This window comes from Lithobates pipiens, unplaced genomic scaffold (assembly GCF_037356315.1).
Source record: "Lithobates pipiens isolate NorthernLeopardFrog02 unplaced genomic scaffold, aLitPip1_a1.2 Scaffold_16, whole genome shotgun sequence".
In the NCBI taxonomy this organism is placed as follows: domain Eukaryota; kingdom Metazoa; phylum Chordata; class Amphibia; order Anura; family Ranidae; genus Lithobates; species Lithobates pipiens.
In genome coordinates, this window is record NW_027507748.1 from 265,233,424 (window position 1) to 265,259,753 (window position 26,330).

The 26,330-nt window shown below is 42.7% G+C and overlaps 1 protein-coding gene across 2 annotated transcripts in view; it reads right to left on the reverse strand.

Moving 5' to 3' along the window:
• Positions 1-1,099: 1,099 nt before the first annotated feature.
• ADIPOR1 (adiponectin receptor 1) overlaps positions 1,100-26,330 on the reverse strand; it is a 144,965-nt gene continuing 119,734 nt past the window's right edge. For both annotated transcript variants that reach the window (XM_077481387.1, XM_077481388.1), the window contains exons 5-8: positions 17,268-17,454; positions 6,792-6,979; positions 2,116-2,309; positions 1,100-1,848 (exon numbers count right to left, since the gene is read on the reverse strand). In XM_077481387.1, coding sequence (XP_077337513.1) covers positions 1,720-1,848; positions 2,116-2,309; positions 6,792-6,979; positions 17,268-17,454 — 698 coding nt within the window. In that variant the 3' untranslated portion in view covers positions 1,100-1,719. The remainder of the gene's footprint in view (positions 1,849-2,115; positions 2,310-6,791; positions 6,980-17,267; positions 17,455-26,330) is intronic.

The window sequence follows — 26,330 nt, forward strand, 5'->3', positions numbered from 1 at the left end:
GCTTCAACTGGGAGCTATAAAGTACATGCCGCCACGCTACATGCGTGAGCCCGCGGGGGGAGAGACTTCCACACCTGAGCTGAATGATCGCTCAGTGATCAGTGCCTTGATGATGTCACCAACACCATTTTAATATAATTATACCTACACATACCATGCGATTATAGATACAGTTACCGGCCATATTGCTGCTTTACATATTACTACTCTGATTATTATGTATCTATTATGATTATGTGCTCATTTGTATTTACTTTTTCATCTATCATGCCTACAACTTGTGATAATTTTATTTATATATATATATATATATATATATATATATATATATATATATATATATATATATATATATATATATTATTTTATTTTTCTATTATAATTGTTATGAATAAAATACCTTTACTCCTACCTCCGCATTTTAACTGCTTCATCTAAAGTATAAATGCATATAAACGCATATATGCCGTTGAATGAGGTGCGGGTTCCATCACATCATCCTGATCCAGATTTCATATAGGAAAATCCAAACTACTGTCCTGCACTCTTGTTTCAGTGCAAGAACTCTATAGTACTCTATAGCAGGATCAGGAGAACAGCCCCAGAACCCCTCTAAGGCTTCATTCACACCTGAATGTATCGATTTACTGGCAGGGGTTTTTTTTGCAGCTTTTTACAAGATTTTATTTTAAAAGCGTTTTAGAAGTTTTTTTACAACTTCAGGCATTTTTGTTTAGCCAATAGAAAGCACTAGGGGGAGGAGAGGGAGAGGAAATTAGGGGCGGAGAGCTGCTGTTTGAGCAGATAACGCTCGAAACCGCTCAAGTCAGGCATTTTTATTGAAGTCTTTGGGGCCAAAAACACTTGTAATCTGCCAAAAAGAAGCTCATGTACTTTTTTGAGCTTCAGGCATTTTGCTTCAGGCGACAGAATGCTCAGATGTGAACAGGGGCCATTGAAATGAATGGGATTAGGCTTGTTGAGCGTTTTAGAGCTATAAGTAGAAAATCTCTCAGGTGTGAACGGGGCCTAAGCTTCTGACATAACCAAGGTATTTAAACACATTAAATACATCTCTGAAATAAATATCGAAATGCAATTATATTTCCTATTCACAATGTTAAACTTTATTTCTTAACTTCTCATTTAGCATTTACCAAGGTAACAAGTTTTGACATGAGTAAATATACATGAACATTTGTATGTATTTATGTAATACCGTAGGTGTGAATATTTAATATCCCACCATGAAGTCGTAATCTGAAGGCAATAGCGGCCCAGTATTCCTGGGTCCGCTAATGCTTTCCACATACTGTATAGTACTGTCATTAGTACAATGAGATAAGAAATCCTGTAGAATGTGATGACTTAGTATGTTCCATTTCTAACTGATTCCAGATGAATAAAAGACCCAGATGGTGGGAAGATGTGACCTAATAGAAGAGACCTTAATATAAAACAAATTAAAACAGCTAGTGCCCCTTCTTCTTTAAGATATAAGGCAATTAAAGGTTATGGTCAAAATACATCTTAGCTCCTTGTGTATGTCTTATACTTGCTGGACTCTGGTATTCCAAACGAGGAGGTAACAGTGACCATTGCCTTGTAACTGAGGTCTTTTGCATTGTCTAAACACATATGAGTAATAAACCAGTTTAAATGTCCTCTAAACACACCCTTGTACATGTCCCAATGCAGAGTCTAATTTAATTCCAAATACTACAGGAGGGAATCATCTGTGCAACCGCCCTCCAGTCCATAACGGAATTCTTGCAAGTTGGATACTCCATAGAAATGGATAAAAGCTGCTGCCACGACTAGAACATGGAAGATTTGATGAGACTGGAACTGAAAGAGAAACAAGGAAAGATGAGTTAGGGCACACCGCAGAAAAAACACTAATAAGCACTTATCTTTGATTAGATTCTTAGCACTTATCAAGTTTACACAGGTATTGGATCTTAAACATTTGTCCTGGGGCCACAAACACTTTCCAAGTGGCAACCTATGTAAATAAAGCATTAATGCTGTAGACTCTGTCTCAGAATGCTAGATTCACCATTTTTCATAACACAACAGTAACGAACCATATTCAGAACAGTGTACAACACTTACCCATATATCAAATTTGCCGGGGAAGAAACGTTCAGGAATCCTTGCTGCATACAGCCCAGCTCCTGTTATGTACATTACAGCCATTAAGAAGAACCAGCCCATCTGACCCACTGTAGTTGCTTTAACAAAACCCTCTGCAATGGTGAAATGGAGTGTTGGAACAATACCACTCAGACCAAGACCAAGAAACACACCTAAAATAACAAGGCATAAAAGACCACCAGGATTTAGAAATACATATAAGAATCTAGACATTTTTTTTTTTTTTTTTTTTAACAAAAACATGTTGATAGGGCAAAATACTAGAAGCCTTCACAGACACCACTCAAATTTCTACTGTTAAAAAAGGCTCTAAATATTATGTGTGCTTTATTAGTAGTTTTAACACAGATAACATTAAAAGGAAAATCCTTTAATCGTCGGATTTCCCCACTATTACAGCTCCCTCAACCTTGGCTGCCTGCTAAACGCAGAAGTCACAAAAGAGGTCTGCAACGCCCCACTTCTGGTTCTTCTCCGGGCCCGTCCATCTTAGAGACTGATGGGGCAGGTTTCCACAGTTCCTACCCTCTGTCACAGGTATGTTCTCCTTTTCCCTCTCTCTTTTCTTATTTCTTTTGAACAATGCACATGTTTCTTGTTTTGCGGAATTTGGTTACTGTACTGCACAATAATGCAGTAGCTAAACATGTGCCCCTAATGCTTTGTCGCTGCAGGGGAAGCCTCTTCTCAAGAGGGTGGCACAGTTTCTCCCCTTCAATGTCTAATATTTGCCCCGGAGTGGCCCATGTATTGGTGGTGTGCTGAGGGAGGTTAGCTGGAGGCCATTTTTGCCCTCCCCCCCCTGCACTTAGGCTGGTTTGGTGGTGTAATTACTTTAGAGTTTTCAGCAGCATTTGTTTATCTAGGAGTTTGCTGTACCTTGCATTTGATACATGTCCTTCTTGGCTTATGACTTTGTTTATATGGAAATGTTTGCTATGACGTCATTTTGTTCTACATAAAGATTATACAAAAAAAACAAATCCACGATTCTCCAGAGGAAGGGCCAGATGTATATAATAAACACAGACGTGTTTCAACTTTATAGTAACAAAAAGCATAGGTCTTCTTCAGGGGGTTGGCATCACTAACCGTTTATTAAACAGTTGTATATCAAAGAACATGAAACCTCTATCACTCTTGGCGATAGTATTTGTGACTGGTTTGCCTCGTACCCTTGGCTTTTTGGGACCCCTTCCATCCGGTAAAATCCCATTGATTAACCCTTCTTGGAACGTTTACACTCCATCCTTTGCTGTGGGAGCCCAGATGTTGGGTCAAATTTCATTGCACATCCTATTGCTAGTTTTGGGTATATCTCTGGAGGTTATTTGATTGAATGAATGAATGAATGAAATACTTGTATAGCGCACAATGCGAACTGAATTGCCTCTAGGCAATCTATTCAACTCATGCTCTTTGATGTACAAGTGTTTAATAAACGCTATCAGGTTCTCTTTAAGCCAGCCATACATGTACTTAAATTCGCCCAGGATCGGCCGAATTTTAAACCCTGTATGGGCAGGGTGGGTGTACAGAAATTGATCTACCGATCTGTACAACCAGGATACTGGAAAACTTCCACTTGATCAGCACTGCTAGCTATAGCCTGGAGCGCTGATCAGTATATTCTGATAGCAGGGAAGTCTCCCCATTGTCAGAATACTAAGGCTCAGTGGGGAGGATTTCCCCATTCACCTCTAATGTGTGGATGGGGGTATCAAGTATTTTTTTTTTTATGTTCAACCCGCTGGTTAAAACGAAAAGAAGAAAAAACATAAATCAAAATCCTCTATGGCAGGGGTCGGCAACCTCGGCCCTCCAGCTGTTTTGAAACTACAAGTCCCATGAGACATTGCAAGACCCTAACCATCACAGGCATGCCTCCTAGAGACAGAGGCATGATGGGAGCTGTAGTTTCACCACAGTTGGAGGGCTGAGGTTGCCTACACAAATTGCTAAAGCATAGCAAGTTAAAAATCTGACAACTTTTAAGGCAATAAAGAAAACAGTGAGTAAAGTTAACACTGCCTTTATAAGAGGACTGCAAATGTAACTGGTTTGAAGGTACCAGCATTCTTGTTAAAACATGTATGGAGAATAACTACTGCAGATTTTTACATTTGTTTATGTAGCTACTACATGAACAGTTACATAGAAGGCTAAGTTCTTCATTCTGAGCATGTTTCATGTGACAACAATATTTTAATACTTATGGTGAAACATGGTCAGATTCTATAGACCCCACCCCCGTTCAAAAATTGGGGATTCTTCTCCCGACAGCTCCTGTTAAATTTGAAATTAGCACATCGGTGCATGTCTCCAACCATATAGACATCATTCATTCACAGGAATCTGCCACATCAACAGGGGGACTCAAAGCTCTCAGTGGAGCACAAGAGTGGTGACATCACCAAACTAGTAGTCCACTGACACTTCCTCCAGCATTGTAAATGAAGGTCCATCCCTCATAGGTACAGATCAGCGGTTGGAAAAACCGCAGCACTGCACCCACGATCCACTGATTACGGTTGTAATGCTTTCTAGGCTCCTATGCAGAAAAAAAATGCACAGATTTAAATAATATGGGTGCATTCATTTTTTGTTTCACTTTTACAAAAAGTGGACTTTAGCCTTTAATCTAGATACTGTATGTATTTTTCAAATACAGAATTTTTTAATTCATGTTTTTTTTTTTTGCCTCATTGATCAAGTAAAACATTTAACATGACTCACCAACAGAAGGTTTCATACACAGTTAAATTGCGGTACAACCAACAATATACAGTTGGGCAAAAAAGTATTTAGTCAGCCACCAATTATGCAAGTTCTCCCACTTAAAAAGATGAGAGAGGCCTGTAATTGTCATCATAGGTATACCGCAACTATGGGAGACAAAATGTAGAAACATATCCAGACAATCACATTGTTTGATTTTTGAAAGAATTTATTTTCAAATTATGGTGGAAAGTAAGTATTTGGTCAATATCAAAAGTTCATCTCAATACTTTATATCCTTTGTTGGCAATGAGAGAGGTCAAACATTTTCTGTAAGTCTTCACAAAGTTAACACACACTGTTGCTGGTTTGTTGGCCCATTCTTCCGTGCAGATCTCCTCTAGAACAGTGATGTTTTGGGGCTGTCGCTGGGCAACACAGACTTTCAACTCCCTCCAGAGGAAACAGAATCTGTTTCGATGGGGTTGAGATCTGGAGACTCGCTTGGCCACTCCAGGACCTTGAAATGCTTCTTACGGGGCCACTCCTTTGTTGCACGGGTGGTGTGTTTGGGATCATTGTTATGCTGAAAGACCCAACCATGTTTCATCTTCAATGCCCTTGCTGATGGGAGGAGGTTTGCACTCAAAATCTCATGATACATGGCCTCATTCATTCTTTCATGTACATGGATCAGTCGTCCTGTTCCCTTTGCAGAGAAACAGCCCCAAAGCATGATGTTGCCAAACACAATGAGTTGTGTTTCTACCAAACAGTTCTACTTTGTTTTCATCTGACCATATGACATTCTCCCAGTCCTCTTCTGGATCACTCAAATGCTCTCTAGAAAACCTCAGATGGGCCCGGACATGTACTGGCTTAAGCAGGGGGACATGTCTGTCACTGGAGGATCTGAGTCCCTGGCGGCGTAGTGTGTTACTGATGGTAGCCTTTGTTACGTTGGTCCCAGCTCTCTGCAGGTCATTCACTAGGTCCCCGGTGTGGTTCCGGGATTTTTGCTCACCGTTCTTGTGATCATTTTGACCCCCACGGGGTGAGATCTTGCGTGGAGCCACAGATTGTGGGAGATTATCATTGGTCTTGTATGTCTTCCATTTTCTAATTATTGCTCCCACAGTTGATTTTTTTCACACCAAGCTGCTTGCCTATTGCAGATTCAGTCTTCCCAGCCTGGTGCAGGTCTACAATTTTGTTTCTGGTGTCCTTCGACAGCTCTTTGGTCTTCACCATAGTGGAGTTTGGAGTGTGACTGTTTGAGGTTGTGGACAGGTGTCTTTTATACTGATAACAAGTTCAAACAGGTGCCATTAATACAGGTAATGAGTGGAGGACATAGGAGCCTCTTAAAGAAGAAGATACAGGTCTGCGTGAGCCAGAAATCTTGCTTGTTTTTAGGTGACCAAATACTTATTTTCCACCATAATTTGCAAATAAATTCTTTCAAAAATCAGACAGACAATGTGATTTTTTTGATTTGTTTCCACATTTTGTCTCTCATAGTTGAGGTATACCTATGATGACAATTACAGGCCTCTCTCATCCTTTTAAGTGGGAGAACTTGCACAATTGGTGGCTGACTAAATACTTTTTTGCCCCACTGTAAGCTAATCTTTGTGAAAGAGCTCAGAATAACATCTAAAGCAGAGATATGCAATAAGTGGACCTCCAGCTGCTGCAAAAAGTCCCATCATGCCTCTGCCTCAAGGTGTCATGCTTGTGGCTGTCAGAGTCTTGCTAAGCCTCATGGGACTTGTGGTTCTGTAACAGCTGGAGGTCCGCTAATTGCATATCCCTGATCTAAAGGTATACTTCAAATTACAAGGGCTTGCCAGGAATAAATACATTTGTGATAAAAATAAAAATGTCAGAAAACAAAACAGGCAGTAAATGTTTACCTGCACGTGTTGGTCTATGCTTTGGAGTCGAAAAGCGGTCCCACTGTGCTACAACAATTGCTGTGATTCCTAGCACGCAGACGATGGACAAATATATGAGCCGTGGCTGAGGGGAGCAATAGAATGAGTAGTACAGCCAGGGCACAAAGCTTCCCATGATTAACAGCGCAATCCCAGAGTAATCAAGCCTGGAAAACACAAAATCACTCATCTGTTTCTATAACTGCATCTGGCTGAAACACACAGCACATTTTCAGGGAGCACATAGCGGTAACACATTGCAGTGTTTACTTGGCAGTCATTTTACATGCTAATCTCTTCACAAATTTGTTATCATATTACATACAGGTAGAATACCCACCACACAGGGAACCTGTGTGTTTTTAGTGAGTTGGCCGATTTGCAACGTGACAAGGAGTAAGGCACAACCATGGTGTACCACTGCAAAGTAAGCTTTTTGCAGTGCATTTTTAGTTAAAGTGATTGTAAAGTCACATTTTTCTTCCAATAAAAAATAACAAACATGTTATACTTACCTCCTGTGTTTCAGTGGATTTGCACAGAGTAACCCAGATCCTCCTCTTCTTGGATCCCTCTTCTGTGACCCTGGCTCCTCTCTCCTGTTCAGTGCTCCCGCAGCAAGTTGTTTGCTATGGGGGCAACCGAGTCAAGTCACAGCTCCCTGTGTCCCAGAGCCCCAACCCCTCTCTCTCCTGACTGGCTAGCTGGCTTTGATTGACAGCAGCAGCAGCCAATGTCACCACTGATGCATCTCAACCAAATCAGGAGGGAGAATTCCAGACGGCTGAGACACGCGTGGACATTGATGGACAGAGAGGGACCTCAGGTAAGTGTTAGGGGGGCTGCTGCACACAGAAGGCTTTTTATCTTAATGTAAAGAATGCATTAAAATAAAAAACCTTCTGACTTTACAACCCCTTTAACTAAAAGTACAACCTGTGGCTGGCAATCTTCCACGCAGGTACAGCATGCTTTGTAGGCTCATAACATAGCCACTGGACTGCAGTATATCCTCATGTCCAGGAACTTCTGCCTGATGCATCTATGTAAATGGTCAAAACCCACTAGAAATGCCAAGAAATTGTTGCGCTTTATAAAGTTTTACTGAACAGTGTAAGCGTAAATATTAAATCACAAGTCAAGGCCAAATAAAAACTAAAATATATATAGTACATCTCTGTAATACTTGCACATTTCCCTGTTTTATCCTCTTAACCTGTTCCCCACCCTTTAACTGCCAGAGCTGTTTTTGCATTCCCCCCCCCCCCCCCCCCATTTAAAGAATCATTTGAGGCCTGAAGACTACATAAACCCCCTAAAACATGAGATCTTTTCTGAAAGCACACACCCTAAAGCAGTGTTTGTCAAAAAGTTTGAGATCTCGAGGAACCCCTGAATTAATGTTCACAGCTCAAGGAACATTGGTATGATTAGTGGGCTGTTGATAACAAAAAATATTTGTAGAACTAGCATTAAGTAATAAAAGAATAAATATTAAAATGTGCCTATTTAAAGTGAAACTTGTTCTCTCTTTTTCTGCAGATATGCTCCATTCTGGGTCCAACTTGGGATAAACAGTATGGGGGGCAGCAGGGCACAGTACAGGGGCTCGGGAGGGCACAATACATGAGGGGGGGAGCAGGGCACATTGCATGGGACAGGGCGCATTGCATGGGACAGGGCACGTTGGGGTGTGAAGAAGCAATCGGGCGGCAGCGCAGTGGCCTGAATGCTTCCATCTGACAGGCAGGTGTCTGCTTGTCAGATTTTCACACAATCCGTGTGCAAAACCCCCTGCTGTCTGGTCCCAGCGAAAGGGATAGGAGGTTCTACATGCCAGGAGGTGGAGGCGGGCATTCCGATCATGTGACCGATGTGATAGAAGCTTTCCAGTGCCTGTCGGTTATGGCAGGGATCCCGCAAAGGGCACAGAAACAGGTTTACATAGGGCCGCATATATGGGACCTCTTGGTGAGTTGGGAAAATGTTAAAGACCCCTACAAGTATGGAAAAACAAACATTGGTCTGCCAGAAAAGCACTCCGCTCCTTATCTCTCCCAGTTATCAGATATCTGCAACATAAAACTGAATCAGTAATATATTTAACAAATCAAATTTTAAACTTTATTTAATCCCTTAGGGGATCAAGTACATATAGGACAGTGATGAATAAGCACATTCCTATGAAAGGCATCCACTGAGCTCCTTTCTGGATCGGTGTTGTGTGTCTTTATGGATCTTCAATTAACTTTTTTGATTTAATTTCTGATTGTGCCACCACATTTTTTTGTTTTACCTGAACTTCTCTGGCTGCTGACTGGCTGCTGACCAGGCAGGCACCCGGATTCACCGAGCAGCTTTCTGGATACTAACAGGTGTGCACCAGCTCTATTTTCCATATAGGACATCAGCACCAAGCAGCTGTGTCATACACGGGACTGGCCCATCAGCGTTGATCATTCACTTATAAAAGTGAAAGATCACTCAGCACTGCGGGATCCTTTGCCCAGGACTGCATAGGTTTTCAAGCAGCCAAAGATAGATCACACAGTCCTGCGGCACTGTTATCTTCCACTGCCTGTTTATAAGAGTGAAAGATCACACAGCCGAGTGAGTTTTCATTTTTATAAAATGAATGAACAAACAGCACTGTGAGTTACCTTAGAGGGTGAGTGCTCAGTGCTGGTTCCACCTCCCTATCACAGGAATGCACATTAATTGGACCTAAGAATGGGGCAAGGCAACAGCTAGCATTAACAAAATAAAAACAAACATTTTCCTCTGCAACAGGACCCCCAATCACTTGAGGTTAAATAAAAGTTTACAAATTTTAGTGAGAGTTCTTCTTTAAGATTTACATACACTTTAATGAAGGACCTTTAAGGAAAGACATGTTGGTGGCGATTGGGTTACACTACAGGACTATGATACATATGAGAAGCTCATACCATCCTCCTCTTTCCTACAGTGATGTTGGCCAGATTTATTTCTAAATACTTAAAAGAAAAGGATTGTTTTCCACTGTTTTCTGTTGAATTGGGTGGAATTTGATCCATGGGTGCTCCTACAGGCACCACCCCGCTCTACATACCGTGGCACTGGCTACCAGAACACAATAGCCGGCAGTGGAGGTTTATCCACCCGTGCTGTTTGGCAAAGATGGAGCAATCTGTTCAGTTACTTTCATTCAGCACACACACACACACTAAACAAAAGAAATCTATTTGTGTTTGGTCAGATTCAATCAGTGACTGGCTTCCTCTGCTACAGACAAATGCCTCCAAAAGTAGAAAATTTCTGCAAGCTTTGAAAGCAGATTATAGAGGTCCCTGTATTACAGTTTTATAAGTAAAATTAAAGTGAACCTATGCTCGGGTTATGCACACTAAAATATTTACATATATTTTAAAAAACAAGCAGTAAAATCACTTTACAACAAGCACCCATCCACATCTCTAGTTATAGACATTGTGGAGAAATGTGTCTTTACATTTCAACAGACTCAAGTAAGGGCTCAATCACACCAGGTACAGAAGGACTGCTTCGGGTGGCTATTCCAGCGCAATTCCCCTGTAAGACAAGGCAAAATATCTCATCTCTTACTAGGCCAGTTTACGCCACTACATTGTAGCAGAGCATGGTTATAAAAAGGTATAGCTTGCAGTACTTTTTACAGTGCAGTGCAACCCACCACACTGTTACCAAGAGAGCTTATTGAAATGACACTTTGTGACAATAAAATAAAGCTCATTTAAATAAAAAGAAAAAAGTGAGATGTTCCGCGATTGGCACCACTGTCACATCACCTAATGCATACCATCAGGAGTGGATCTTGGAAGATTGCTACGTTCTAATAAAAACAGTAAATGCATTCACAACTGAGCAGAGCATATTTATGGTGATTGACATTTTGTTTCAGGCGCATTTGCATGTGCGTCAAGCTTCAGGAGTTTGCTTTCTGGGCTGGGCAAGGGGAGGAAAAGAATTCTTCAGGCATAGAAATGTATATTGCATGTTTATAGGAATTCTCACTGAAGTTCTAGGACCATAAATGCCCGAATACACTCAAAATTATGATATTAAAACAAATTACTTCACATTACAAGCAGCTAGACAAGTCAGTGATGGCTTGTTTTAAAGCTTTTTTACTGTATGTTAAACTATGTAAATACTTTAAAGTAAACCCTCAGCTTTTAAGCACTTTCAGCAGCTGATGCAATCAGTATGCAGCTTAAGAGGTTTTTATCCGTGCTCGCTTAGGTTGGTGTCATGACCATTGTCCTAGGTTTCCCGATTTAGGGTGGCTCCTTTATTTTGCAGGATTCCATGGAGCCACCCTTGCATGAAGGGAATAGAGTTTTGTATTCCTACACTGTGTGCATCAATAGAAACACACAGCCTGATAGCCTAGGATGTAAAGGCACTCCCCTGGTCTTACTTCTCCCATCCCCAAGCTAACAGACTGGCTGGAGACTACACTGTCCATTGTTAAAGAGGAGTTCCAACAAAAGTAGAAGCTCCGCTTGTTAGGGGGGGGGGGGGGGTGCAGTGGTCCACGTAAGATCACTGCACCATAGTGTGGTGATCTACAAAACTCCTGGCCCCTCCTTCCCCTGCTGCCTTCTGGGAGACACACAGATCCCAGAAGACAGCAGGATAATTTAGAAAGCGCAGTGTGACTTGCACATTCGCAAGGCTTCCCTTCCTGTTTTAATTTTTTTTTTTCACCCAGGCTGAAACTCCGCTTTAACTCTTTCTTACTAAGATTAAACATTCAGGAAAGCAGCACAGAACCAGCAGCATTGAAAGTCATAAGCTTCAAGTGCTAGCTTAAGAATTTTAACAGAGGGCTAACGTCTGCTGTTGGCTAATGTCACAGAGCCGCTCCAGGCTCTAGAAGAATCCCAACAATAATGTTGTGATCCACCCAGATGCATGACCGGCAGCTGGCTCAGCCTCCCAGTGCGCCACTGAGAACCTGAGTCAGCTGTGTCCAGCGAGCACCAGGTGGGCACAGCGGACAGTTGGAACAAGAACTGAGCTATCAGCGGTCATGTGATTGCTAATTTCTTGAGCTTAGAGCCGGTGGGAGACAGCTGCAGCTGGGAGGTGAGCATACAGTGACTTAAAAGGGACTCATACCCCGTGAAATTTTCCACATTTTTTTCAAAAAGGTAAATGTATTTATTGGGATTTTATGTGACAGACCAACACTAAGTGGCACATAATTGCGACATGGAAGGAAAATGATAAATGGTTTTCAACATTTTTTGCAAATAAATATCAGAAAAGTGTGGCGTGCATTTGTATTTAGCCCCCCTTTCGCTGCCATTACAGCTGCAAGTCTTTTTGGGAATGTCTCTACCAGCTTTGTACATCTAGGAAAGTAACATTTTTGGCCATTCTTCTTTGCAAAATAGCTCAAGCTCTTTTTTCAAGTCTTGCCAAAGATTATCAATTGGATGTAGGTCTGGACTTTGACTGGGCCATTCTAACACATGAATATGCTTTGATTTAAATAATTCCATTGTAGCTCTGGCTGTATGTTTAGGCTGGCTATCCTGCTGGAAGGTGAACCTCCACCAATCTCCGTCTCAAGTCTCTTGTAGACTTTACCAGGTTTTCTTCTAAGATTGCCCTGCATTTGGCTCCATTCATCTTCCCATTAACTCTGACCAGCTTCCCTGTCCCTGCTGAAGGAAAGCATTCCCACAATATGATGCTGCCACCACCATGTTTCACGGTGGGGAAGGTGTGTTCAGGGTGATGTGCAGTGTTTTCAGCCACACATATCGCTTTTCTTTTAGGCCAAAAGGTTACGTTTTGGTTCCATCTGACCAGAGCACCTTCTTCCATGTTTGCTGTGTCCCCCACAAGGTTTCTCGCAAACTGCAAATGGGACTTCTTATGGCTTTCTTTCAACAATTGCTTTCTTCTTGGCACTCTTCCATAAGGCCCCTTTAACACTGGGGTATTGGTGCCATCTGCGGTAAAGGGTCGCTAGTTTTAGCAGCGCTTTATCGTTGTTTTTGCAGGGGTTTTCGCCCGATAATGGGGCACTTTTTTTTGGGTTCTACTGTAATTACCCATCAGATTAAAGATCACTACCGTAATTACCCATCAGCCTAAAAAAAAAGGGGAAATATCGTAATTACCCATCAGTCTAAAAAAAGGTTACTACCGTAATTACCTATCAGTCTAAAAAAGGGCACTACCGTCATTACCCGTCAGATTAACCACTTGAGATCCGCGCTATAGCCAAATGATGGCTACAGCGCGGATCTCCTTTGCCGGGACGACGTCTATTGACGTCGTCCCGTGCACGAGCGGCGCGCTCTGATCGGCGAGTCCATGAGACTCGCCTGATCACCGATCCGTGCAAGGGGTCGATCCCGACCCCTTATCACGTGATCAGCTGTCAGCCAATGATCATGTGATATAACAGAGCCGGTAATCGGCTATTATTTCTCCTCGGGCTGACAGCGCGAGGAGAAAAAAAAAGGCGATCACCGGCGGCCGTGATCGGGACATCAGTCCCGATCACGGCCAGCCCTGCTAGTGCCCACCTGCCCCCTGCCAGTGCCCACCTGCAGTGCCAAATGTTTAAAAAGTGCCCCCCGTCAGTGCCACCCAGCAGTGCCCACAGTGCCACCCAGCAGTGCCACCAAGCAGTGCCCACAATCTGCCTCAAAGGTGCTGCACCCCAGTGCCACTTATCCGTGCCCATTAGTGTCATCTACCAGTGCCCAGCAGTGCCGCCCATCAGTGCCCAGCAGTGCCACCTATCAGTGCCACCTATCAGTGCCCATCAGTCCCATCTATCAGTGGTACCTATCAGTGCCCATCCGTGCCACCCATCCGTGCCACCCATCCGTGCCCATCTTTGCCCATCAGTGCCGCCTTATCTGTGCCTATTAGTGCCGCCTTAACTATGCCTATCAGTGCCCACCAGTGCAGCCTATCAGTGCCCACCAATGCAGCCCATCAGTGCCCACCAATGCAGCCCATCAGTGCCCACCAGTGCAGCCCATCAGTGCCCACCAGTGCAGCCTATCAGCGCACTTCAATGAAGGAGAAAAATGACCCGTTTGCAAAATTAAACAAAATTAAACAAACTATTAAACATGATTTTTTTTGTTTGTTTAGCAAAAAATAAAACTCCGAGCTGTAACTAAATACCACCAAAGGAAAGCTCTATTTGTAGGAAAAATAATGATAAAAATTTCATTTGGGTACAGTGTTGTATGCCCGCGCAATTGTCATTCAAAGTGCATCAGCGCTGAAAGCTGAAAATTGGTCTGGGACTGAGGGGGGTTTAAGTGCCCAGTAAGCAAGTGGTTAAAGATCACTACTGTAATTACCCATCAGTCTAAAAAAAAAAGGGAAATACTGTAATTACCCATCAGTTTAAAAAAAGGCACTACCGTCATTACCCATCAGCCTAAAAAAGGGCACTACTGTCATTACCCGTCAGATTAAAGATTACTACCATAATTACTCATCAGTCTAAAAAAAAAAAAGGGGGAAATACCATAATTACCCATCAGTTTAAAAAAAGGCACTACTGTAATTACTCATCAGTTTAAAAAGTCACTACCGTAATTATCTATCAGATTAATAAAGGGCACTACCGTAATTACCAATCCGTCTAAAAAAGCACTGGCGTAATTACCCATCAGTCTAAAAAGGGCATTACCGCCATTACCCGTCAGATTAATTAAAGGTCACTACTTAATTACCCAAAGCGCCAGCTGTTCGGCAACAGTGCCCATTCAGTTCAATGGGCAGGAGCGGTGCATACAACGCTCCAAAGATGCTGCTTGCAGGAGTTTTTTTTTTTTTAACATCCTGCCAGCACATCGCCTCAGTGTGAAAGCCCTCCGGCTTTCACACTGAGACTGCAGGGGAGCAGTTTTTCAGGTGCTTTACAGGTGCTATTTTTAGCCCAAATGCACCTGAAAAAACGTCTCAGTGCAAAAGGGGTCTTAAGGCAAGATTTGTGCATGGCTAATAGTTGTCGTGTGGACAGATACCCCCACCTGAGCTGTGGATCTCTGCAGCTCCTCCAGAGTTACTATGGGCCTCTTGGCTGCTTGCCTGATTAATGCTATCCTTGCGCAGCTTGTCAGTTTAGGGGGACGGCCATGTCTTGGTAGGTTTGCAGTTGTGCCATATTCTTTCCATTCTCGGATGATGGATTGAACAGTGCTCCGTGAGATCTTCAAAGCTTGAGATATTTTTTTTAAACCTAACCTTACTTTACACTTCTCCACAACTTTATCCCTGACCTGTCTGGTGCATATCTTGGCCTTCATGATGCTGTTTGTTCACTAAGGTTCTCTAACAAACCTCTGAGGGCTTTACAGAACAGCAGTATTTATACCGAGATTAAAATTACACACAGGTGGACTCTATTTACTAATTAGGTGGCTTCGTAAGGCAATTGGTTCCACTAGAGTAAAGGGGGCTGAATATAAATGCACGCCACACTTTTCAGATATTTATTTGTAGATAATTTTGAAAACCATTTATCCTTTCACTTCCATTGCACAATTATGTGCCACCTTGTGTTGGTCTATCACATAAAATCCCAATAACATACATTTACCTTTTTGGTTGTAACATGACAAAATATGGAAAATTTCAAGGGGTATGAATACTTTAAGGCATTGTATACGTTTTTTATTTTCGATTCCAAAACTTATCTTTTAATACTACCTGAAAATGGAAGTTCACCATAGAGTTACTCCATGAACATTAAACAGCCATAAAACACATTTAACCAAATACTTAGCACCATGTTTGACATATGTCCATGCTCCAGTTGTCGGATTTCCTGTCACACTCCAAAGACATTCTGGTAGGTTAATTGGTTCCTGTCGGTCTAATTTGCCCCTAAAGTATGAGTTTAGGTATGAATTTGAGACAGGGACCTTATATGTTAAATTCCTTGAGGGCAGGGAGTGATGTGAATATACAGTCCTGCATAAAATGTCACTGATGTATACATGACTGTAATAAATAAATACATACATACATTTGAGATCACAGTCCTGAAGGGCTAAGGACAGGGATGTCCAAACTTTTTTCAAAGAGGGCCAGATTTGATGAAGTGAACATGCCCAAGGGCCGACCATTTTGCCTGACATTCTTTGAACCATTAAAATTCGGTCTAAGTTTGTTTGTTTGAGCACTAATACACTGTCCAACAAGAATTCCCTTGCCTTTGTGGGCTGTGTGTGAGTAAAGAGATGAGCTCAGGCGTATTATTTGGATATACTGTATTTATTGGTGTATAACACGCACCTTCACTTTAAGAGGGAAGTTTCAGGAAAAAATAAATAAAAATGTAAATGAACTGTGGAACAAAATACGGTTCAGTGGCCATCTGCAGACCCCCAATTGCCATGAATGCAGCACCACCAATCGCCAGGAATGCAGAACCCACCATTGCTAGGAATGCAGCACCCCCATTGCTAGGAATGCAGCACCCACCATTGCCAGGAATGCACTCACCATTGCAAGAAATACAGCCCCACTATTAGCCAGGAATGCACTCACCATTGCAAGAAATACAGCCCCACTATTAGCCAGGAATGCACTCACCATTGCAAGAAATGCAGCCCCACCACTGCCAGGATTGCACTCACCATTGCAAGAAATGCAGCCCCACCACTGCCAGGAATGCACTCACCATTTGCCATCAGTGAAGCCTTGGAGGGGACATGGATGGGGCAGGACGAGCGCCAAAGATATCCTACAGGAGAATCTCCTGTTTACACAGTGGCCTCTTTAAGCAAAAGTCCCGCTTCCTTTGATGAACAGAACAGTCACCCAATGGCAGCGCTGAAGACGGGACTTCCTCTTACAGAGGCTGCCGTATAAACAGGAAATACTCCTCCTGTATGTACGGCGCTTGTCCCACCTCCTCCCTCGGAGGCAGCCAGACTATATATCTTTTGTAGCCCCGGTGCTGGGAGATCGTTGGGGGCCACAAAAGATATATATGTTTAGATAACCAGACATGCTATTCAAAACCGGACCACGATTGGCCCGCGGGCTGGACTTTGGATATGCCTGGGGTAAGCACTCCATCCTGGTTCATAGGGTAGTTTTTAAAATTAGTATGTTTTTAGAAACTAGATATTTGAGTTGCTGAAAGCAACAAGGTTCCTGCTACAATTTGTTTGTGTGTACATAAAATGTAGAAGAATAGAGCAGATTTACATAACTGTCCCAATAAGTGTTATAGCAGCCATCATCCAAAGTTGGTATTCCACAAGCTTGGTTTGGATTACATTACTGTGAGCTTTCCAATTTCATATCTGAAAACCATTACACAAAAAAAAGATTTTCACTAGTATCTTTATGGCTTGAGTAAGGATTGGTTAATTTTCACAAATGATTATCAAAGCACACTTTTTTACTCTCACATTAGAATTATCACATACTCACTTTGAAAATGTGCGGGATACTTTTTCTGAATGGCAATACACTGTGTGAAAAAGCCATGAGAAACTTAGACACAAGACAGCTCCGAGAAAAAACATTCCAAAGACCACTTTCTCTTGGAGAGGAGCCATGAAGTACATGTTTGGTCTAAGCATAGTCAGGACCCCCAGGAAAAGGAACAGCACAAAACCTGCATGGTTAGAAAAAAAAAAAAAGTAGGTCATGTATGGAAAACCAATAAAAGAAAAATAGGATTTTTAGAACAGCTTACCTGTAAAATCCTTTTCTTTGAAGTACATCACCGGACACAATGCCATAGTAGTTATAGGCCACCTTCAGGTGATGGACACTGGCACACCCTAAAACAAGAAGTCCACTCCCTATATAACCCCTGCCACTACTGGGAGTACCTCAGTTTTGTAGCAAAGCAATACACGTGTATACCAAAAAAAGAAGGGAGGGACCTAAGAGACTAGAGGACTTATACTGCAGCCTGCAATACGCTGCGCCCAAAGGCGATATCCTCATGGCCATTTACATCTATTTGATAGAACCTAGTAAATGTATGGACTGAAGACCAAGTTGCGGCCTTACAGATTTGAGCCATGGAGGCTTGGTGATGCACTGCCCAGAAAGCACTAACAGTCCTGGTGGAGAGCGCTTTAATATGAAAAGGTGGAATTTTCTTCTTTAAACCATAAGCTTGAACAATCACTTGACAAATCCATTTAGAAATAGATTTTGATGCTGCCTGTCTTCTCTTAGGACCTTCTGGCAACACAAACAAAATATCTGTTTTACGAATCTGAGCGGTCACCTTCAAACAGACCTTGACTGCTCTCACCACAGCAAGAGAATGTAGCGACCTTTCTTCCGCAGAACGAGGTTCTGGAAAAAATTAAGGCAGAACAATATCCTGGTTTAAATGAAAACCTAACACTACCTTCGTTAGGAAATTAGAATGAAGACGCAATACAACCTTATCCTTATGAATAATCAAATATGGCTCTTTACAAGAAAGAGCAGCCAACTCCGATACTCTTCTAGCAGAAGATATGGCAACCAAAAAAACTAATTTCCTTATCAAAAGGGCCAAGGGAATACCTCGTATCGCCTCAAGAGGCTGTTTCTGTAATGCAGACAGGTCCCAAGGGTTCAGGGGTGACCTTAACCGGAGGATTAATCCACGTTACCCCCTGAATAAAACTACAAACCACAGAGTGTGAAGCAAGTGGTCGTTAAAAAAACACATGTAGCGCTGGTATTTTTGCTTGCTATTGTAATGTAATGTTAATCTATGAGCAGTGTTTTAATTTAGTATTTGGCACCATCTAGTGGCCTAAATGTGAAATGAACTTCAATTATTTTATTTTCAAGAACACGTAGAAATATTACAGGAAGTGACTGTTTACATTTTACAATCTACCTACCCAGAATGCCGAGTGACCTACCCATAAACACTCAGTACTGAACTGCCTGCTGGGTAGTAAAGGCCCCACGCGGCCATTTTCTTTCTCTTCTGGACGCATGGCCTGCCTGTAAGAAGCTGTGGGTGTGTGTGCCCCACAGCACTGCGGCCTGCTCAGTGCGGAACAAATTTGAAGCCAGAGGAGAACTGGACACCACAGCATGCTGGAGCAGCAGTGTGGCTGGATCGGGAAGGATCCAGGGGCACCCTGATGGAGGTAACTGAGAGCTCCTGGTGACCCTGTAAAACAGAACAGTGCGACGGCGTGGCTGCAGCAAGGACTGAGACAATCGGAGCAGAGGTTTCCTATTCTTCCAGACACGACTGGGTGAGAGGGCTGTCGCCCATAGTTATTAACGCACTTTTTCACACTCTAAGCACAGTGTCGCTGAGACCTGTAGCCCCACAGAGGAGATCTTATCTAAAGGACTGAGTTTAAGAAGGCCTCAAGCCTACATTCCATTGATAACTGACACTGTGTAGTCCAGAACCAATTACGCCAAGGGCAGCTGTGAGTGTGCTGCATTGCAAGGACAGTTCTAACACTCACCCTACAAGAATCCTTGTTTGTTTCACTGCTTGGATTACAATTTCTACAACACAGAAGACAGAAGAATAAAAAACTGCATATTTTATTGCAAGGCCTTGCATGCTATTAATATTAAGAGGGATTGCATTATAAAGTAGGGGGAGCTCCCTAGTAATTGTGTTGTACTGTATTGATAACATACTCCTGTGGTTACCTAGGTGTGCTGGAAGCAGGAAGGTGCCCAGAGTTAAAGGGTTGTCACTCTGAGCATTGGTCCCACTTGGAAACACACTCTCAGGGGTCATCCAAGACAACTTTATATGTACAGATTGTTGTGAATATCCATTCTGCTGTTGCATTACGTTTGTGTAACAGTGCAAATACTGTAATTATTGTTTTATACCAGTTCCAGTAAAAACAGGTTTCTGGTTAATTACAATTGGTGTGAAGCATTGTTCCTTTTCCAGCAGGTGGAGTATCGGATACCCAGGTAATGATAAAAAGGTACACTATTGTAATATTGTACATTGTGGGGTTATCCATTATTGTTAGCTTCCCACCAACATTGCACCACAGCTGTGTCAAGGGGATTGAGCCAAGTTATTGGGGGTATAATAGAGTGCAAGCCCAATCAAATATCCACAGCTCCTTCGAGGGTAAGTGCTACACACAGATAAAGAGGACACCTGGCCTTTGATAATACTCATGGCCCATTTGTAGAAATTCAAGGATCCTACCTATGACATATGCCTTCCAGACTCTATAATATAGGACTCTGGAGGCTGGCTTCCTAGTATTAACCAACATAGAAACTACTGAAACTAACAGCCCAGGGTCTTTCAGAATGTGGGTCTCAATAGCCAAACTGTTAAATTTTGCATTTGTAAGGTAGGATGCAATACCGGAACTTGCAAGAGAAGGTCTGGCCGCGGTGGTAGGATCCATGGGTCCCCTACCGCCATCTTTACGATCTCTGCATAGAAAGATCACCTGGGCCACAAGATTCACCTCCTTCCTGCTTGATCGTACGAACAAGGCGCGGAAGCAGCAGAACCGCAGAGAAAGCATAAATCGGTGAAAACTGATCCCACGGAAAAACCAAGGCATCTGTTTCGCATGCCAGCGGATCCTTTGTCCTTGACACAAAGTTGTCGATCTTTTTGTTGAACCTAGAGGCAAACAGATCCACGTCCGGAATTCCCCATCTTTGACATACCGACAAAAAGATGTCTGGGTGAAGAGACTCTTCTGGTGGGAACAACTGTTGGCGACTCAAGTAGTCCGCCTTTTAATTCTCTATTCCCAGAATGAAGACTGCCTATAGGCAAGGAATGTTGTCTTCTGCCCAGGATAGGATATGATTTACCTCTCTCTGAGCTGCACGACTTCTCGTGACCCCTTGGTGATTGATATAGGCCACTGTTGTGGCATTGTCGGATTGGATCCTGACAGTACAATTGTGTAATCTGAGCATCCAGGCCTTCATGGCCAGGCATGCTGCCCGAATCTCTAGTATATTGATGGGCAAGGTCATCTCTGTTTTGGATCATTTTTCTTGGACAGATGCTTCTTCCAGGACTGCTCCCCAGCCCAGAAGGCTGGCATCTGTTGTCACCACCTTCCAGGTAATTGTTAGGAAGGACTTTCCTTTCTTGGATATCAACCACCAACTGAGGCTTTAATGCACTTTGGGGGATAAACACACTGGGAAGTCTAGAGTTTGGACCTTCTTGTTCCAAGTTGACAGGATAATGTTTTGCAGCAGTCTCGAATGAAACTGCGCATAAGGAATGGGCTCAAATGAAGCTACCATCTTCCCCAACAATCTCATGCAAAGTAGAATAGAAGGATTCTTCTTTGCTTTGAGCACCTGAATCAGTTTCCTTATTGAATTGATCTTTTCCTGTGGAAAAAACACCCTCTTCTAAGCTGCATCTATGACCAGGCCCAAGTACTGCAATCTCCTTGAAGGTTTTAAGGTGGGTTTCTCTAGGTTGAGAATCCAACCTAGGTATTCCAGATAGCCGACTGTGGTCACCAAGCTCTGGTTTATGCGGGCTACGACTGATCTATCAAGAGTAGATCGTCTAAATAAGCAAGAATCGTTCTACCCTGAGCCCTTAATCCGGCTAAAGGGGGAGCCAGAACCTCTGTAAACATGTAAGGTGCAGTAGCTAGACCGAAGGGCAGAGCTACAAACTGAAAATGAAGATTTTCTACCTCGAAGTGTAGATATTTCTGGTGAGTGGAGAAAATAGGTACATGTAGATAAGCATCCTTGATGTGGATTGACGCTAGCAATTCTCCACCTTGTAGACCACTGATCGGATTGACTGCATGTGAAAAGAGTGGATATTCAATAAACTAACCCTCGCTCTTCCGTGGGGACCACCAATATCACTTTTTGAGACAAGAGATGATCCAAAGCCAGAAAGAGAGACTTCTTTTTTTCTGGGTCTCTGGGAACTTTGATCTGAGAAAACTAGGAGACAGCAACTCTCAGAACCCTAGTCTGTACCCTAGAGATATTGAGGAAGACACCCATTTGTCTCGACACTGTTCCTGCCAGACCCTTGAGAACTGCAGAAGTCTTCCCCCCCACTAAAGCGAGCGGGGGCACCCCTTCACAAGGAAGTTTTTGTATTTTGTTTAGTGGGTTTCTGTTAGAGAAATTATACTTTAAATGTCAGCCATGAAAACGCCATTTGATATGAATATGGCCTTACCTTAATTATAATATGCTTAGACTTGCATTATTTGAAACATCCTGTTTGTGATTGCAAATGGCTTAGGGAGTTTTCCAAGTCAATATCCTGTATAACTATATGTGAATGTAGATAAAGTCTGTGACGGATATACTTCCACCTTTCCTGTTGTATTCAGAATAAAGTTGAAATACATATGACTGGACATTTTGTAACAGGAAAGGGGGGTGTCCGAGGGCCTATAAAAAAAAAAAGACATGTACCACAATATTCTCCTCAGAAATTACGATGATCACACGAGCTTGTAATGCAAATGTAAATCATTTCTCTTGCGTATGCAATAAATGTTATCTTGATTCTCGAGGACAATCTAATGCCCCGTACACACGAGCGGACTTTTCGACATCCAAACTCCGACGGACTGAGTCCGGCGGACTATCCGATCGTGTGTGGGCTGCAACGGACTTTAGCGAAGCTAAAGTCTGACGGACTTTAGAAATGAAGCATGCTTTAAATTTTCCCGACGGAACTCCGCCGGACCCGGTCCCCTTTGAAAAATCCGCTCGTGTGTGTGCTACTCCGACGGACTAAAACCGACGCTAGGGCAGCTATTGGCTACTGTCTATGAACTTCCTACGTCGAATCCAGTCGTACGTCATCACGTTCGACTCCGTCGGAGTTTGGTGTGATGGTGTGTGGTCAAGTCCGTTCGGTCGAAAAGTCCGCCAGAACTCCGTCGGAACTCCAGCGGAACTCCGGCGGAACTCCTTTGGAGGTCTGTCAGACTTAATTCCTCTCGTGTGTACGGGGCATTAGACTGTGATTTAATCCATAACAATTTGGTCATTCAGGAGTCGTAAGTCCAAGTTCCTGGGAAGCACTGGATCAACTCAATGACCGATGACCATAAGGCAAAACTGTAAGTCCTCCTTCTCAAATTAGACGTTAAAGAGAGGCCAGTCCACTGAACTAGTGCCTCCCGGGCAGAGACTTACCGGATCAGCACAAGAGACTGCTCTCGGGACAAGGTAAGATTTTTATTATTTTATTATATTATTTTATTATTAACCTTTTGGGTTAGACTTGATTAAGAATTTAATGAATAAGGGATTTGAATACATACATACAATATAGAGATTGATCGAATGTTTATCAGTTTCTGTTCTATCTGCTTTACCCTTGTTGAGGGGAACGAAGGGGTCACGTATTCCCCATATAGATCCGTCTGTGGGCATCCTGGATGGGCAGACCCAGTGACTAGCCCGCGTTTTGGGAAGACGCGCTGAGGGCGTCCTGGCGGCAGTCGAGCACTGCGGGTGTTCTCTCTTGTGTGTTCTTGCTTGTTTCTCCAGGTTAATTGTCATTTTATATAGGAGTATGGTCCCATACTAATATCCGGTTGCAGATAAAGGAAATTTGTCGATTGGACTGACTGCCTTGTAAGCTGCAGAAAATTCCCGTGGGGACACAAATACTCCTAGATCAAAACCTAAAGAATCCCGTGTGGCCTGATAGATTTCCAGGTAACAGAGGACTTGAAAAACAAATCACAGCCGTGGATAATGAGCCCCGATACTGGTACAGCCTGGATTTTCAAACTGAGGAATTAAATATACCAATTAAATTACCAATAACTGGCAGAAATAATTGAAGAGCCTGTGAGGAAAGGGTATAAGGTCCGGACAAACCTCTACTGCACCATGTACCACAGAAAGACCTCTGGGCCCGATAAGTCCTATGACAAAAGCCTCTACCATGATAAGGAAGGAAATAGCGTGGCTACTTGTCTCCTACCACAGCCTATTCTGCAAATATACAGGCAGGATACTGTACCTCATGCTTCGGTCACCCGGAACCCCAAAGGTATCATGGCATGAGCTAGGAGAACTTATCACGGACTGAGTCCAACTGACAGATGAGGAACTAAAATCCAGAGGGATTCAGAGGTACAAATTAGGAGGGAAAGATGGGTGGAGATTCGTGCAGGATTTACAGGTGGTTAATAGGGCCATATTACTGAGGGCCCTGGTGGTCCCAGACCTGCATGTCCTCCTGAACGACTTCCACTCAGAGAAAAGGGTATTTTCGGTCATAGATATCAGTAATACTTTCTTTTCCATTCCTTTACATAAAGACAGTCAGTTCTGGTTTGCATTTACGTACAAAAAAAAGTACACATACAGCGACAATGTAAAATTGACACCTTGGCTCTGATGCATTTCCTCGCAGAACAAGGTCACAAGGTCCGCAAAGACAAATTACAACTGTGGAAAGAAAAGGTGAAATACCTGGGTTATATTTTATCTCAAGAAGGCAGACATTTGGATGAGATCCGAAAAGAGGCCATCCTTTAATCCCCCAAACCACGTACCAAAAAAGAAATGATGTTATTTCTTGACATTGCAAATTTCTGTAGAGCATACTAATCAAAGAGGTGATTCCACGTCAAGGAATCCCCTCTGTGATTTACAGTGACAACGGCTCCCATTTTGTAAACCCAACAATACAACAAATTGGTAAATGGTACAATATTTACCTCTGTGCCATGTTGCCAATTTTTCATGGTAATAAATATTAAAATATTTCTCATGTTACCCTGATATGCATTTATTGTTTTCTGCTGCCTAAAAACCCCGACTGTGGGGGAACTTGTTCCATTTTTTTCATTCGTGTGGGGTGAGCAGCACCCTCCAAGCCCTTTGTGGCCGTGTGTTCTTTTCCAGTATCAATGGTACAATATTGACCTAAAAAAACACTGTCTTTCACCCACAATCTGAGGGCACAGTGGAGAGACACAATGGTACCTTAAAGAGTAAACTAAGAAAATTGATAGAGAAAACAGGAAAAAATTGGGTTCAGTGTTTGCCAATGGCATTGTTGAGCACAAGAATTACCACTACTGCTGAAAGACTAACACAGTATGAAATGCTGTATGGTAAATCTTATTATATTCCACAACTCAGAGCATTTGCTCGAGATGATGAGGAAATGGACTATGAACTGGCAAATTATATGAGTAAGTTTCTAACTAAAGGACTCCTATGCCCAACTTCTCTTACAGGTCAAGAGGCTAAATCAGAACAGGAAGATCTTGTACAACCTGGAGATTGGGTCTGGATAAAAATAATAAAGAGAAAAACTTGGTCTGACCCCAGGTGGGAAGGGGACCCCATCAAGTACTGTTGTCTACATCCACCACAGTAAAAATTGTGGAGCGGATACCTTAGATACATCTCACCCACTGCAAGAAGGCACACTGTTTGAGCAAAAAGACTGATTAGGAATTAACTACCACACACCAGAGGAAGAACATGGTGCAATATGGACTCATAAGGCTGGAGGGAAGACCCAGAGAGAGAGACTTATGTTCAAGCCAGGGTATTTTACCAAGACATGGAGGGGGAGAATACTCTTGGCCATATTGATAATAGTGAGCATAGTTGTGGGAATTTATATGCTTCTTGACCTCATCCCAATATTGAACATAATGGGTCAAAGGGGGGAAACTTTGAGCTTTTCAACCTTTTGCCACATTTCAGGCTTCAAACATAAAGATATAAAAATTTTATTTTTTGTGAAGAATCACCAACAAGTGGGACACAATTGTGAAGTGGAACGAAATCTATTGCATTTTTGAAACTTTTTAACTAATAAAAAAATGAAAAGTGGGGCGTGCAAAATTATTCGCCCCCCCCCCCTTGCGTTAATATTTTGTAGAGCCACCTTTTGCTGCGATTACAGCTGCAAGTCGCTTGGGGTATGTCTCTATCAGTTTTGCACATCGAGAGACTGAAATTCTTGCCCATTCTTCCTTGCAAAACAGCTCGAGCTCAGTGAGGTTGGATGGAGAGCGTTTGTGAACAGCAGTTTTCAGCTCTTTCCACAGATTCTCGATTGGATTCAGGTCTGGACTTTGACTTGACCATTCTAACACCTGGATACGTTTATTTGTGAACCATTCCTTTGTAGATTTTGCTGCATGTTTGGGATCATTGTCTTGTTGGAAGATAAATCTCCGTCCCAGTTTCAGGTCTTTTGCAGACTCCCAACAGGTTTTCATCCAGAATGGTCCTGTATTTGGCTGCATCCACCTTCCCCTCAATTTTAACCATCTTCCCTGTCCCTGCTGAAGAAAAGCAGGCCCAAACCATGATGCTGCCACCACCATGTTTGACAGTGGCGATGGTGTGTTGAGGGTGATGAGCTGTGTTGCTTTTACGCCAAACATATCGTTTTGCATTGTGGGCAAAAAGTTGGATTTTGGTTTCATCTGACCAGAGCACCTTCTTCCACATGTTTGGTGTGTCTCCCAGGTGGCTTGTGGCAAACTTTAGACGAGACTTTTTATGGATATCTTTGAGAAA